Source organism: Nerophis lumbriciformis, linkage group LG27 (genome assembly GCF_033978685.3).
Source record: "Nerophis lumbriciformis linkage group LG27, RoL_Nlum_v2.1, whole genome shotgun sequence".
NCBI classification, from domain to species: Eukaryota; Metazoa; Chordata; class Actinopteri; order Syngnathiformes; family Syngnathidae; genus Nerophis; species Nerophis lumbriciformis.
In genome coordinates this window covers 7944448-7962176 of record NC_084574.2, presented here as the reverse complement: position 1 = coordinate 7962176, position 17729 = coordinate 7944448, and the positions used below count along the sequence as shown (strand labels likewise).

The 17729-nt window shown below is 33.7% G+C and overlaps 1 protein-coding gene across 1 annotated transcript in view; it reads left to right on the top strand.

Moving 5' to 3' along the window:
• Nucleotides 1-2787: 2787 nt before the first annotated feature.
• LOC133570206 (ovochymase-2) overlaps nt 2788-17729 on the top strand; it is a 72553-nt gene continuing 57611 nt past the window's right edge. Inside the window, exons 1-2 of the mRNA XM_061922977.1 lie at nt 2788-3075; nt 11465-11582. Of these exons, the coding sequence (XP_061778961.1) occupies nt 2930-3075; nt 11465-11582 (264 nt within the window). The 5' untranslated portion in view covers nt 2788-2929. The remainder of the gene's footprint in view (nt 3076-11464; nt 11583-17729) is intronic.

Here is a 17729-nt window from a genome sequence, read left to right as displayed (position 1 = left end):
AACAACAACAATAATAACAACAACAAAGATAGAGAAGAAAATATGATTACAATGAATAAGCAGTCAGGAATAGGTGTGTTTTGAGTCTTGATTTGAAGAGGGATATTGAGTCTAAGTTACAAAGGTCTGGTGGCAAAGAGTTCCAAAGATGTGGGGCAGAGCGGCTGAAAGCTCAGACACCCATTGTGGACAGTTTAAATAAAGGGACAGTCAGATGAATAGGATCTTAGGGAACGTGAGGGCGTGGCGACATGGATCAGGTCAGAAAGATCAGATGGAGAGAGGTTATGGATGGCTTTGAAAGTGAGAATTATTTTAAAGTGGATACGATGTTTGATGGGTAGCCAGTGGAGTTGCTGCAGAACAGGGGTGATGTGCTGTAATGTGTCATGAGACACGCAAAACTAAATTATATACAAAGAGGATAAAAGTAAAGGATATTAAATTAGCTCAAATATGCCTACAAATGAGGCATGATGATGCAATATGTACATACAGCTAGCCTGAATAGCATGTTAGCATTGATTAGCTTGCCGTCATGCACTGACCAAATATGCCTGATTAACACTCCAACAAGTCAATAACATCAACAAAGTGTACCTTTTGTGCATTTACACACAGTATAAAACATTTGGTGGACAAAATGAGACAAAGGAGTGGAAGATTTTACATGTAAAAAAAAATGTTTGCGTCACAATTGTTGCCTCTGGCCAGTATTCCCTCTCAGGGAATTAAAGTCACTGGTCAATCCCAACTTCTTTCAGATGACATATATGCAGAGTAAGAAGGGCCATCAAGACAGAATAGGAATATTATCAAGTTTTACTGAAGCTTCAGGAGACCAGTCCACACCAATACATTCATACCGGCTTCTCGAATTGGTCTAACATTCAAACAGGAAGAGACAACTTCTTGAATATGCACACATCCCCCACCCTCTTCAGAAAGGAACACAGGCTCATTGTTCTACTACAGATAAGATATAAGAGAGTACTCCAACCCCTACATTGCAAACCTTCAAGGTAACACACAAAGTTTACTTGCGGACATATTCCTAAAAAAATAGAAAGAGTACAAATGGAAAAACACTAGCTGATTTAAACATGACTATGAGTAAAGAAAGTACTCTTAAACATATACAGTATGCATTCTCCACACAGTCCACACTATGGTGAGTTCAAGAACCGCCGAAATTAGTAGGACAAAACGATGTTCCCCAAATACTCTCATCAGAGAAGCATACACACAGCATACACACAAACATATTAAACAGTGGGCTTTCTAACAATTGGGAAGGTTTGTGTCATGTGTCACATACTAAAACAAAAAAAATATTTTTCCCCCATCTTTTCCATTTTCAATCCTTTTTTCTGACCCCCGGTGGAAATGATATATACACATTTATCTGTAAAAACCTGCTGTACAGTATGTGTGTTTGGGTACCTTTTTCCTAGGAACACTAATACTAAAAGTCACAATGTCCGATAGAGTTCTAAAAACATTATGACGGACCACCTCAAAAAAATGGAAGATCATTTTACAGTTTTTTACTGAATGGGACACCCAAAATGTACATGAAAACAAAGAAAGTGGGATTTACAATATTAACTATGAACAGTAAAACACTGAATATTAACAACATATGAACGTCGCTCCTCTTTTACTTCTCAGACCAGCTCCTCCATAGACATCCTTTTCAACCAAAATGTAAAAAATAACAAAATATGAATGTAAAGTGTGATAAACACCTACAATATAATATATAATCACGTAAAAATCTGCTTCCGCCTCTGTTCATGACACACGTGGTTCAGGCTGGCTGCTCTGAAAACAAACTCCGCCCACTTTGGTTTGTCCTTCGTTTGAGCTGCTGCGACGTAGATTACCGTAATAACTCCTATAACACTCAAAAGTGCGGATTTTGACCATTGAAATACTTTGTACAGTTCAAGACGTACGTTCATTTAAAAACGGCACTGCACATCATGATGGCGGCCACAGTTTTGATGTTAAAGCTTCAAGAGGTAGTCACCTGAAATGGTTTTCACTTCACGGGTGTGCTTGAAGCTCATCCAGAGAATGCCAAGAGTGTGCAAAGCAGTAATCAGAGCAAAGGGGTGGCTATTTTGAAGAAACTAGAATATAAAACATTTTTAGAGTTATTTCACCTTTTTTTGTTAAGTACATAACTTTGTGTGTTTATTCATAGTTTTGATGTGACAATCTACAATGTAAATAGTCATGAAAATAAAGAAAACACATAGAAATGAGAAGGTGTGCCCAAACTTTTGGCCTGAACTGTATATTTCAACCAAGCTTCATTATTTGTGTTATTAGTTGTATTTAATATTGTCATAAAAAAGTGTTTAATATATATGCATCAACACCTTACCTAAGTCGCCCGGTCCCCTCTGAAACCACTACATAGTATGAGCAAGTACATATTTAAAATGTGTTATTTATTTGTTTTCAATTTATTATTGTCTATTTATTTTGTGCATTTAAATACAGTTAGTAACATTGTGTTTATTATGTTACATACTATACTATTGCCACAATGACTGCAACTACCAAAAAAATTAATTATATTAAATAATAACTCATGATAAATATGCAAAAGTATTTCGTTAAGGGCTGCAATACATTCACAATTAGACCTTAAATACTGATTTAAAAGTGAAAACTATTTATTTAAAAGTTTGTAGGGTATTTTTAGTGTTTCCAATGATTTCTATGGAATTTTCTCTCATGTTAGTCAATGCATTATTCAGAGTTACCCATAATGCACTATCTCTTATAAGATAATCACCATTACTCATTAACTGTTCTGATACATACGTGTGATACCACCCTGGAGGGCCAAAGTTCACACAATGGACTCGTGAGTTGGTAGACCTGCAGGTGCTCAGTTTGGAGCAAGAGGGCAAAAATGAAGCTGGAGAAGAGATTTGGCTTGAGCACCTTGGAAAAATGGCTGATCTTCCTCTTTGTCGTGATGACCGGCGTGTGCGTTGCCCTGGTGACCCTCTACTTCGTGGACCAAGAGGCTGCCTCCACCACTGACCAAGAGGGTAAGTACAGCATGATGGATTTCCAAGGAAACGGCAATTTTATGAGATACTGCAGTATTACTGCAAAATAATAATAATAATTAAAGCTGCAAGCAGCGATGGACGGGACCGACTTTGACGGCACATAAAATCCAAACCAGAGCAGTAATTAAAACTCTTTCGTCAAATTTTAATCAGATGGGTTCAATCTCTCTCCTGTGCTAGTTTGAAGCCGACACGACAAACGCGCTCAGAGGAGATAATGTTTAAAAAAAGGTGACCGGTTTTTACAAAACTTTTGTTTTGAAGGGGGAATTGCAATCTTCCTGTTGATTTTTGCTGGGGGTTGTCATTATATGAAATGTAGGTCTAAGTGAGACCTACATAGAGGTTTTTGTTTCATGTCTCTAAGACATTCCTACTGGAAGTTACAGGCAGTTTTGTCTGAGTTTTCTTCCTAGGAGCAGTTGTGTCTGTGTTTTCTTCCTAGGGGGCGCTAGAGCGCAATTTAGAGTTTTGGGGTTGGTTTTTTTTTATTAGATCACAATTTCTGGCAGTCCTGATGTGTGTGTCCAGTTTGGTGAGTTTTGAAGCATGTTAAGGGGTTCAAATTACAGCTCAAAGAGGCAAAAGTGACTGTTTTTACGAAACATTTGTTTTGAAGGGGGAATTGCCAACTTCCTGTTGTCAATGTATGAAATCTAGGTCTAAGGCAGACCTACATAGAGGTTTTTGTTTCATGTCTCTACGACATTCCTACTGGATGTTACAAGCAGTTTTGTCTGTGTTTTTTCCTAGGGGGCGCTAGAGCGCAATTTTGAGTTTTGGGGTTTGGTTTTTTGATTAGATGGCCATGTTCGCCAGTCCTGATGTGTGTGTCAAATATGGTGAGTTTTGAAGCATGTTAAGGGGGTGAAATTAGAGCTCTAAGAGGCGACGGAATAATAATAATAATAAAACGCACGAAATACAATAGGGTCCTCTGTCCCAAAGGGACATTGCGGTCCCTAATAATAATAGATTTTATTTGTAAAAAGCACTTTACATTGTGTGAACAACCTCAAAGTGCTACAGTGTATTAAAAAATAAAAATAAAAAGATAATAAATAAAAATAAAAACTAGAACAGCCAAATAGCTAGAACTAGTATGCATATATCTAAAAATAAAAAAAGGCTTCTTTAAAAAGAAGGGTTTTAAGCCTTTATTAAAAGCCTCCACAGTCTGTGGTGCCCTCAGGTGGTCAGGGAGAGCGTTCCACAGACTGGGAGCGGCGGAGCAGAAAGCCCGGTCTCCCATTGTTCGTAGCTTTGTCCTCGGAGGTTGGAGGAGGTTAGCCTGTCCGGAGCGGAGGTGTTGTGTGGAGGATTTGGGGGTGAGTAATTCTTTGAGGTAGAAAAAAAAAAAAAGCCGAACTTCCACCAGACAAAAGGGTCCATGCATCTTTCGGTCATTCTATTTCCAATTCTTAAATGCAAATCAAAAAACTAATTTCGGGCCATTTTATTTCTATTTTCATTTCTGAAACAAAAGTTGGACAACTATTTAATGAGACTTTTTTTAAACGACAATAGGACTCCTGCGGGGAAAAAAATTGATTGATTGAAACTTTTATTAGTAGATCGCACAGTTCAGTACATATTCCGTACAATTGACCACTAAATGGTAACACCCCAATAAGCTTTTCAACTTGTTTAAGTCGGGGTCCACGTAGATCAATTCATGGTACAAATATATACTATCATCATAATACAGTCATCACACAAGTTAATCATCAGAGTATATACATTGAATTATTTACATTATTTACAATCCGGGGGGTGGGATGAGGAGGGTTTGGTTGATATCAGCACTTCAGTCTTCAACAATTGCATCATCAGAGAAATGGGCATTGAAACAATGTAGGTCTGACTTGGTAGGATATGTACAGCGAGCAGTGAACAACGTGAGTTCAGATAGCATAAGAACAAGTATATACATTTGATTATTTACATTTGGTTACTTACAATCCGGGGAGGTGGGATGTGGTGGGGGGAGGGTGTTAGTCAAGGGTTGAAGTTGCCTGGAGGTGTTGTTTTAGTGCGGGTTTGAAGGAGGATAGAGATGCACTTTCTTTTATACCTGTTGGGAGTGCATTCCATATTGATGTGGCATAGACGGAGAATGAGTTAAGACCTTTGTTAGATCGGAATCTGGGTTTAATGTGGTTAGTGGAGCTTCCCCTGGTGTTGTGGTTATGGCGGTCATTTAAGTTAAGGAAGTAGTTTGACATGTACTTCGGTATCAGGGAGGTGGAGCGGATTTTATAGACTAGGCTCAGTGCAAGTTGTTTTATTCTGTCCTCCACCCTGAGCCAGCCCACTTTGAAGAAGTGGGTAGGAGTGAGGTGTGATCTGGGGTGGAGGTCTAGAAGTAATCTGACTAGCTTGTTCTGGTATGTTTGGAGTCTAGATTTGAGGGTTTTGGAGGTGCTGGGGTACCAGGAGGTGCAAGCGTAATCGAAAAAGGGTTGAACGAGAGTTCCCGCTAGAATCTTCATGGTGCTTTTGTTAACCAGAAAGGAGATTCTGTAGAGAAATCTCGTTGGTTGGTTGACCTTTCTGATTACCTTGGTTGCCATTTTATCACTGGAAAGATTAGCCTCTAGAATGGAACCTAGGTAGGTGACCTCATCTTTCCTGGTGAGAACAATGTCACCCACTTTTATAGTGAAGTCACTGACTTTTTTGAGATTGATTTGGGACCCAAACAGGATAGATTCCGTTTTACCCAAGTGTATGGATAGCTTGTTGTCAGCAAGACCAGATGCAATTACTACGGAGTTCAGCACTGAGGATTTTTTCCACCTGTGACTTGTCCTTGCCGGATACCAGCAGGGCCGAGTCATCCGCAAACAAGAACAATTCACAGTCACATGCTGATGACAAGTCGTTTATGTATACTAGGAACAGTAAAGGCCCTAATATACTGCCTTGGGGGACTCCACAGCTTACTGAGAGGGGGGGGGGACACGGTGCCGTTCACCTCTACCACCTGTTTCCTCCCCTCCAAGTAAGATTGCATCCAGCTCGATGAGGTTTTGTCAATTCCGATTTCTCTGAGCTTATCCAACAGTATAGCGTGGTTCACGGTGTCAAAGGCCTTCTGAAGGTCCAGCATGACCATGCCACAGTGTTTGCCCGCGTCCACCTCATGTTTGATGTGGTCGGTCAGATAGTCAGTGGAGTGGTTCGTGGTGATTTCTGATGTTAGCGTTATGCTAAAAACATGCTAAACGCAAAGGAAAAGCTAAAATACTGCTTCCGGTTCAATTTTCCAGCACACAGATAAACACAATTTTTTGCATTTTGGATGAACATATATTCGATTTTTTTATTTATCTGGAAAAATTAAAATCCACGAAAAGAAAACAGCACAAAATCCAATTTTATGGCAATATTTTAATGAAAATCAACCCTTTTTTGTTTGTTTTAAAATCTGCCATATATAATAAAAATCAAATAATGGCCCTAAATTTGTTTTTTGATTTGCGTTTAAGAATCGAAAATAGAATGAACGGAAGGTACACGGGCCAAAGATGTTAGCGTTATGCTAAAAACATGCTAAACACAAAGGAAAAGCTAAAATGCCGCTTCAGGTTCAATTTGTCATAACACAGATAACCACGCATTTTTGCATTTTGGATGAACATGTTTTTCGATTTTTGTGTTTCTGGTTCAATTTGTCATCACACAGATTATTTAAATTTTTGTATTTTTTTTTTTATTGAACATATATTCTCAATATACATAAAAACCAAGGCACTTTCAACAAATTTCAACAATTTCAAACATCCATCAGTTTGAGCAAATACTGTCTTTCGCAAACATTTAAAGAAAAGAAAACTAAAGCAAATGCAAATAGAATATATAAAGAAAATAACGATGAATAATAATAAAAAATAGGATGAGATACAAAATTCAAAAAAAGGCTAATCTAAATCACTTAAAATTTCTGCAATAACGAAATCAATTTCAGGGTTTTTGTATTTTTAATCATTTTCCAAGATTTAATTGATCTTTTTAGAATTATTAAGCCAATTAGAAAATGTAGGTTTTACTTTCATAAATCGACATTTATGTAGAAACATTTTTGCTTGGAGCATAATAATGTTGACAAACATTTCTGTTACAGTCATTTATAAAAAAATACCAAATGTGAACCCTTCTATAGTTAATGGGGACGTCTGGTCCGTGTACCTTCCGTTCATTCTATTTCCAATTATGAAACGAAAATAAAAAATTAGGGCCGTCTTTCGATTTTTATCATATATGGTGGATTTTAAAACAAACAAAAAAGGGTTAATTTTCATTAAAATATTGCTATAAAATTGGGTTTTGTGCTGTTTTCCTTATGAATTTTTTTTTTATCCCCATATAAACACAAAAATCCAATTTATGTTAATACAAATGCAAAAATGCGTGGTTATGTGTGATGACAAATTGAACCGGAAGCAGTATTTTAGCTTTTCCTTTGCGTTTAGCATGTTTTTAGCACAAGCTAACTTCAGGAGTCCTACTGTTTAAAAAAAAAAAAAGTGTCATTAAATAGTTGTCCAACATTTGTTTCAGAAATGAAAATAGAAAAAAATGGCCCCGAAATTCGTTTTTTTAATTTGCATTTAACGGAGCTAAAATACTGCTTCCGGTTCAAGTTGTCATCACACAGGTAACGATGATGATGATGAACATGTTTTTCGATTTTTTTTGTGTTTATCTGCAAAAATTTAAATCCCTAAAAGGAAAAAGGTTTGTGTACCTTCCGTTCATTATATTTCCAATTCTGAAACGCAAATCAAAAAATAAAATTAGGGCCGTTTTTCGATTTTGTATTATACCTATATATGGCAGATTTGAAACAAACAAAAAGGGCTTGATTTTCATTAAAATATTGCCATAAACTTGGATTTTTGTGCTGTTTTCCTTTCATGGATTTGAATTTTCCAGCTAAACACAAAAATCGAATATATGTTCATCCAAAATGCAAAAATGTGTGGTTGTCTGTGTAACGACAACTTGAACCGGAAGCAGTATTTTAGCTTTTCCTTTGTGTTTAGCATGTGTTTAGCATAACGCTAACATATTTGCTCAAGAGGAGTTCTATTGTCGTTTTAAAATAGTCTCCTTAAATAGTTGTCCAACTTTTGTTTTAGAAATGAAAATAGAAAAAAATGGCCCCGAAATTAGATTTTTTATTTGCATTTAAGAATTGGAAATAGAATGAACGGAAGGTACACGGAGCTAAAATACTGCTTCCGGTTCAAGTTGTCATCACACAGGTAACGATGATGATGATGATGATGAACATGTTTTTCGATTTTTTTTGTGTTTATCTGCAAAAATTTAAATCCCTAAAAGGAAAAAGGTTTGTTAACGTTCATTATATTTCCAATTCTGAAACGCAAATCAAAAAATAAAATTAGGGCCGTTTTTCGATTTTGTATTATACAGATTTGAAACAAACAAAAAGGGGTTGATTTTCATTAAAATATTGCCATAAACTTTGATTTTTGTGCTGTTTTCCTTTCATGGATTTGAATTTTCCAGCTAAACACAAAAATCGAATATATGTTCATCCAAAATGCAAAAATGTGTGGTTATCTGTGTAACGACAACTTGAACCGGAAGCAGTATTTTAGCTTTTCCTTTGTGTTTAGCATGTGTTTAGCATAACGCTAACATATTTGTTCAGGAGGACTTCTATTGTCGTTTTAAAATAGTCTCCTTAAATAGTTGTCCAACTTTTGTTTCAGAAATGAAAATAGAAAAAAATGGCCCCGAAATTAGATTTTTTTATTTGCATTTAAGAATTGGAAATAGAATGAACGTACACGGAGCTAAAATACTGCTTCCGGTTCAAGTTGTCATCACACAGGTAACCACGCATTTTTGCATTTTGGATGAACATATATTCGATTTTTGTGTTTAGATGTAACAAATAAAAATCCATAAAAGGAAAAGAGCTTAAAATCCAATTTGATGGCAACCCTTTTGTGTTTGTTTCAAATCTGCCTTATATAATAAAAATCGAAAAACGGCCCTAATTTTGTTTAATTTGCGTTTCCGAATTGTAAATAGAATAAACGGAAGGTACACGGACCGAAAAGCATTGGGTTGCTTAACCAAAAAACGTTTTTGAATCTAGCCGTGCTGATGGCATTAGTGAGTGTTTTATTTTATTTCATTTTATTTACTGTAATTAACCTTTTTCTTCCCATAGAGGACAATACGAATAATCTGTTCCAGGGTCAAACTGTCGCCATCAAAAGTACAAATAAGTAAACCACTGTTAGTAGTTAGTGGTAAAGACCAATGCAAAGGTTTATCTCATTTTTTCCATTTCCTAATTGTTACGTGAAGCTAACTCCTGATATTGCTGCTTTGACTGTGACTCAGCAAACTTTAAACAACTTCCTGTTTATACTATTCTGCTTTTCTCACCCTTGTTTTTCAAACCCCCAAAACCAGTGAAGTTGGCACATTGCGTAAATGGTAAATAAAAAGAGGATACAATCATTTGCAAAACCTTTTCAACTTATATTCAATTGAATATACGGCAAAGACAAGATATTTCATGTTCAACTGGAAAACTTTGTTATTTTTTGCAAATATTAGCTCATTTGGAATTCGATGCCTGCAACATGTTTCAAAAAAGCTGGCACGAGTGGCAAAAAAGACTGAGAAAGTTGAGGAATGCTCATCAAACACTTATTTGGAACATCCCACAGGTGTGCAGGCTAATTGGGAACAGGTGGGTGCCATGATTGGGTATAAAAACAGCTTCCCAAAAAATGCTCAGTCTTTCACAAGAAAGGATGGGGCGAGGTACACCCCTTTGTCCACAACTGCGTGAGCAAATAGTCAAACAGTTTAAGAACAACGTTTCCCAAAGTGCAATTGCAAGAAATTTTAGGGATTTCAACATCTACGGTCCATAGTATCATCAAAAGGTTCAGAGAATCTGGAGAAATCACTCCACGTAAGCGGCATGGCCGGAAACCAACATTGAATGACCGTGACCTTCGATCCCTCAGACGGCCCTGTATCAAAAACCGACATCAATCTCTAAAGGATATCACCACATGGGCTCAGGAACACTTCAGAAAACCACTGTCACTAAATACAGTTGGTCGCTACATCTGTAAGTGCAAGTTAAAGCTCTACTATGCAAAGCCAAAGCCATTTATCAACAACATCCAGAAACGCCGCCGGCTTCTCTGGGCCCGAGATCATCTAAGACGGACTCATGCAAAGTGGAAAAGTGTTCTTGGGTCTGACGAGTTCACATTTCAAATTGTTTTTGGAAATATTCGACATCGTGTCATCCGGACCAAAGGAGAAGCTAACCATCCAGACTGTTATCGACGCAAAGTTGAAAAGCCAGCATCTGTGATGGTATGGGGGTGCATTAGTGCCCAAGGCATGGGTAACTTACACATCTGTGAAGGCACTATTAATGATGAAAGGTACATACAGATTTTGGAACAACATATGCTGCCATCTAAGCGCTGTCTTTTTCATGGACGCCCCTGCTTATTTCAGCAAGACAATGCCAAGCCACATTCAGCACGTGTTACAACAGCGTGGCTTCGTAAAAAAAAGAGTGCGGGTACTTTCCTGGGCCGCCTGCAGTCCAGACCCGTCTCCCATCGAAAATATGTGGCGCATTATGAAGCGTAAAATACGACAGCGGAGACCCCGGACTGTTGAACGACTGAAGCTGTACATAAAACAAGAATGGGAAATAATTCCACTTTGAAAGCTTCAACAATTAGTTTCCTCAGTTCCCAAACCTTTACTGAGTTGTTGTTAAAAGAAAAGGTGATGTAACACAGTGGTGAACATGCCCTTTCCCAACTACTTTGGCACGTGTTGCAGCCATGAAATTCTAAGTTAATTATTATTTGCAAAAAAAAAAAAAAGTTTATGAGTTTGAACATCAAATATCTTGTCTTTGTAGTGCATGCAATTGAATATGGGTTAAAAATGATTTGCAAATCATTGTATTCCGTTTAAATGTACATCTAACACAATTTCCCAACTCATATGCAAACGGGGTTTGTATAACAAACAAATTGTCTGACTACAAGAAAAGTTGGGAAGTATATGGGGTATTGTGTGTAGAATTTTGAGGACAAAACGTAAGTTATTAGATTTTTTTTGTATTAGGATGTAGCATAACAAAATGTGGAAAACTGTGAATAATTTCTGGATGCACTGTATATTTATTTGTAAGGTCTTGCAGGAAGAGTACGAGCTTGTTCAGTCACAAAAATAGCAACTTTCTAAAAAACAAAAACAAAAAAAACAGTCATGCTCCTAATGGTCAGCAAATCTGTCATCCCTGTTCCACACCTCTTCCCAGGGCCGGACTCAAGATGCGGTGGACCCCAGGAGCTCACCGCAGAGTCGGGCACCTTCACCAGCATCCATTACCCCAGTAGCTATGACAACGGGAGGAGCTGCGCCTGGCACATCACCGTTGACCCGGATAAGGTAACCGGATGCCACCATTGTAAAACACCCATACAGTAATAAACACTTCAATATGTATAATGGTGTAATATATAGTAACATTTTGGCACCTGAGATACCATTTTTTTTTATGTATTACTGTAAATGCCAAAATGGCACCACAGTTTAGTACAGTAAAAAAAAGTACTGTTTTTTTTCATTTAGAGAAAAATGCTGTAAAAAGCACAGTAAATTTCACAATTTTATCATGAAATCTATTGCTACTTTTACATTGCACAATTTGATGGATAACTTGCTTTGAAATCATTATTATTAGTATTTATTTCTATTTAAAAAATGCTTTCAATGTTTGATCATATATTTTTGCATAATTAGACAATATTTAATTGAACATAATTTGTGATTACACGCGGTACATGTATTTTTTTTCTCCCAAAATATAAGGAAATAATACATTTAGTAAGATAGGTTTTGCATTTTACTAGTAGATTTTTTAAAAACTAAAATGTAAAAAAAAAAAATGGTAAGTTGCAATAATTTCACCTCAAAATGTAGTGTATATTACTGTAAATGGAAAAACAGTACTGCTGTTTTTATGGTAAAAAAGAATAAAAAGGCACCCCACTTGCCAGAATTTTACTGTAAAATTTACTTTTTTTTTTTTTTACTGTAAATAAAAAAAACTGCAATTTAACAGTAAAAATTTGGCACCTGAGCTGCCATTTAAAAAACTTTTCTTTCTTTTTTTTACCGCAAATCAACAGCTGTAGATTTTTCTATGTATTACCGTAAATGCCAAAACGGCACCACAGTTCATTACAGTGGAAAAAAAGTACAGTTTTTTTAATTTAGAGAAAAATGCTGTACAAAGCACAGTAAATTTCACAATTTTACCATGAAATCTATTGCTACTTTTACATTGCACAATTTGATGGGTAACTTGCTTTGAAATCATTATTATTAGTAGTTATTTCTATTTTAAAATGGTTTGAATGTTTGATAATATAATTTTAGCATAATTAGACAATATTTAAGTTAACATAATTTGTGATTACACGGAGTACATGTATTTTTTTTCTCCCAAAATATAAGGAAATAATACATTTAGTAAGAGGTTACAGTATGCATTTTACTAGTAGATTTTTTTTAAATTAAAATGTAAAAAAAATATGGTAAGTTTCAATAATTTCACCTCAAAAAGTAGTGTATATCACTGTAAATGGAAAAAGAGTACTGCTGTTTTTATGGTTAAAAAAAAAAGACAGCTCAGTTGCCAGAATTTTGCCGTAAAATGTACATGTATTTTTTTACTGTAAATAAAAAAATAATCATTTTACAGTAAAATTTTGGCACTTGAGCTGCCAGTTTTTTATAGTTTTTTTTATTTTTTACCTCAAATCAACTACTGTATATTTTTCAGTGTATTACTGTAAATGCCAAAACGACACCACAGTTTATTACAGTAAAAAAAAGTAAATTTTTTTTCATTTAGAGAAAAAAGCTGTAGATTTCACAATTTTACCATGAAATCTATTGCTACTTTTACATAGCACAATTTAATGGGAAACTTGCTTTGAAATCATTATTATTAGTATTTATTTCTATTTAAAAAAAAATGCTTTGAATGTTTGATAATATATTTTTGCATAATAACACAATATTTAAGTTAACATAATTTGCGATTACATGGAGTACATTTTTTATTTTTTTCTCCCAAAATAGAAAGAAAGAATACATTTAGTAAGAAAAGTTACAGTACTTTATTGATACATATTATTTTCAGGCTTTCGAGTGCCAAATAAAATGAAGTGGCGGGCCACATCTTTGATTGATTGAGACTTTTATTAGTAGATTGCACATTACAGTACATATTCCGTACAATTGACTACTAAATGGTAACACCCCAATAAGTTGGTCCACGTTAATCAATTCATGGTAAACATCGCAGTTATGTTTGGCCCCAGAGGGCCGTGTCTAACAGTGAATACTATTATTACACCATTTTTTTATGCATTTTACTAGTAGATTTTTTTTAAACCATAATGTAAAAAAAATATGGTAAGTTGCAATAATTTCACTTCAATATTTAGTGTATATTACTGTAAATGGAAAAATCGTACTGCTGTTTTTATGGTAAAAAAAAAAAAAGGCAGCTCAGTTGCCAGAATTTTACTGTAAAATTTACATTTATTTTTTTTACTGTAAATTTAAAAAAACTGCAATTTTACAGTAAAAATTTTGCACCCGAACTGCCATTTAAATTTTTTATTTTTTTTACCGCAAATCAACAACTGTAGATTTTTCTATGTATTACTGTAAATGGCAAAACGGCACCACAGTTCATTACAGTGGAAAAAAAGTAGTTTTTTTTTCATTTAGAGAAAAATGCTGTAAAAACCACAGCAAATTTCACAATTTTACCATGAAATATTTTGCTACTTTTACATTGCACAATTTGATGGATAACTTGCTTTGAAATCATTATTATCAGTATTTATTTTTATTTAAAAAATGCTTTGAATGTTTGATAATATATTTTTGCATAATAACACAATATTTAAGTTAACATAATTTGTGATTACATGGAGTACTTTTTTTTTTTTTTCTCCCAAAATAGAAAGAAAGAATACATTTAGTAAGAAAAGTTACAGTACTTTATTGATACATATTATTTTCAGGCTTTCGAGTGCCCAATAAAATGAAGTGGCGGGCCACATCTTTGATTGATTGAGACTTTTATTAGTAGATTGCACAGTACAGTACATATTCCGTACAATTGACCACTAAATGGTAACACCCCAATAAGTTTTTCAACTTGTTAAATCGCGGTCCACAATCAATTCATGGTAAACATCGCAGTTATGTTTGGCCCCAGAGGGCCGTGTCTAACAGTGAATACTATTATTACACCATTTTTTAATGCATTTTACTAGTAGATTTTTTTTAAACCATAATGTAAAAAAAATATGGTAAGTTGCAATAATTTCACTTCAATATTTAGTGTATACTACTGTAAATGGAAAAACCGTACTGCTGTTTTTATGGTAAAAAAAAAAAAAAGGCAGCTCAGTTGCCAGAATTTTACTGTAAAATTTACATTTATTTTTTTACTGTAAATAAAAAGACTGCAATTTTACAGTAAAAATTTGGCACCTGAGCGGCCATTTAATTTTTTTATTTATTTTTTACCGCAAATCAACAACTGTAGATTTTTCTATGTATTACTGTAAATGGCAAAACGGCACCACAGTTCATTACAGTGAGAAAAAAAAGTAGTTTTTTTTCATTTAGAGAAAAATGCTGTAAAAACCACAGCAAATTTCACAATTTTACCATGAAATATTTTGCTACTTTTACATTGCACAATTTGATGGATAACTTGCTTTGAAATCATTATTATTAGTATTTATTTCTATTTAAAAAATGCTTTCAATGTTTGATCATATATTTTTGCATAGTTAGACAATATTTAATTGAACATAATTTGTGATTACACGCGGTACATGTATTTTTTTTTCTCCCAAAATATAAGGAAATAATACATTTAGTAAGATAGGTTTTGCATTTTACTAGTAGATTTTTTAAAAACTAAAATGTAAAAAAAAAATATGGTAAGTTGCAATAATTTCACCTCAAAATGTAGTGTATATTACTGTAAATGGAAAAACAGTAATGCTGTTTTTATGGTAAAAAAAAAAAAAAAAGGCAGCCCACGTGCCAGAATTTTACTGTAAAATTTACATTTATTGTTTTTACTGTAAATATAAAAACTGCAATTTTACAGTAAAAATTTGGCACCTGAGCTGCCATTTAAAAAACTTTTTTTTGTACCACAAATCAACAGCTGTAGATTTTTCTAGGTATTACTGTAAATGCCAAAACGGCACCACAGTTCATTACAGTGGAAAAAAAAGTACCGTTTTTTTAATTTAGAGAAAAATGCTGTACAAAGCACAGTAAATTTCACAATTTTACCATGAAATCTATTGCTACTTTTACATTGCACAATTTGATGGGTAACTTGCTTTGAAATGATTATTATTAGTATTTATTTCTATTTTAAAATGGTTTGAATGTTTGATAATATAATTTTAGCATAATTAGACAATATTTAAGTTAACATAATTTGTGATTACACGGAATACATGTATTTTTTTTTCTCCCAAAATATAAGGAAATAATACATTTAGTAAGAGGTTACAGTATGCATTTTACTAGTAGATTTTTTTTAAATTAAAATGTAAAAAAAATATGGTAAGTTTCAATAATTTCACCTCAAAAAGTAGTGTATATTACTGTAAATGGAAAAAGAGTACTGCTGTTTTTATGGTAAAAAAAAAAAGGCAGCTCAGTTGCCAGAATTTTGCTGTAAAATGTACATGTATTCTTTTACTGTAAATAAAAAAAAAAAATTTACAGTAAAATTTTGGCACTTGACCTGCCAGTTTTTTATAGTTTTTTTTATTTTTTTACCTCAAATCAACAACTGTATATTTTTCAGTGTATTACTGTAAATGCCAAAACGACACCACAGTTTATTACAGTAAAAAAAAGTAAATTTTTTTTCATTTAGAGAAAAAAGCTGTAGATTTCACAATTTTACCATGAAATCTATTGCTACTTTTACATAGCACAATTTGATGGGAAACTTGCTTTGAAATCATTATTATTAGTATTTATTTCTATTTAAAAAAATGCTTTGAATGTTTGATAATATATTTTTGCATAATTAGACAATATTTAAGTTAACATAATTTGCGATTACATGGAGTACATATATATTTTTTCTCCCAAAATAGAAAGAAAGAATACATTTAGTAAGAAAAGTTACAGTACTTTATTGATACATATTATTTTCAGGCTTTCGAGTGCCAAATAAAATGAAGTGGCGGGCCACATCTTTGATTGTTTGAGACTTTTATTAGTAGATTGCACAGTACAGTACATTTTCCGTACAATCGACCACTAAATGGTAACACCCCAATAAGTTTTTCAACTTGTTTAAGTCGCGGTCCACGTTAATCAATTCATGTTAAACATCGCGGTCATGTTTGGCCCCAGAGGGCCGTGTCTAACAGTGAATACTATTATTACACCATTTTTTTATGCATTTTACTAGTAGATTTTTTTTAAACCATAATGTAAAAAAAATATGGTAAGTTGCAATAATTTCACTTTAATATTTAGTGTATATTACTGTAAATGGAAAAACCGTACTGCTGTTTTTATGGTAAAAAAAAAAAAAAGGCAGCTCAGTTGCCAGAATTTTACTGTAAAATTTAATTTTTTTTTCTGTAAATTAAAAAAACTGCAATTTTACAGTAAAAATTTTGCACTTGAACTGCCATTTAAAAAAAAATTTAATTTTTTTTTTACCGCAAATCAACAACTGTAGATTTTTCTATGTATTACTGTAAATGGCAAAACGGCACCACAGTTCATTACAGTGGAAAAAAAAGTATTTTTTTTCATTTAGAGAAAAATGCTGTAAAAACCACAGCAAATTTCACAATTTTACCATGAAATATTTTGCTACTTTTACATTGCACAATTTGATGGATAACTTGCTTTGAAATCATTATTATCAGTATTTATTTCTATTTAAAAAATGCTTTGAATGTTTGATAATATATTTTTGCATAATTAGACAATATTTAATTGAACATAATTTGTGATTACACGCGGTACATGTATTTTTTTTTCTCCCAAAATATAAGGAAATAATACATTTAGTAAGATAAGTTTTGCATTTTACTAGTAGATTTTTTAAAAACTAAAATGTAAAAAAAAAATATGGTAAGTTGCAATAATTTCACCTCAAAATGTAGTGTATATTACTGTAAATGGAAAAACAGTAATGCTGTTTTTATGGTAAAAAAAAAAGGCAGCCCACGTGCCAGAATTTTACTGTAAAATTTACATTGTTTTTACTGTAAATATAAAAACTGCAATTTTACAGTAAAAATTTGGCACCTGAGCTGCCATTTAAAAAAACTTTTTTTTGTACCACAAATCAACAGCTGTAGATTTTTCTAGGTATTACTGTAAATGCCAAAACGGCACCACAGTTCATTACAGTGAAAAAAAAGTACCGTTTTTTTAATTGAGAGAAAAATGCTGTACAAAGCACAGTAAATTTCACAATTTTACCATGAAATCTATTGCTAC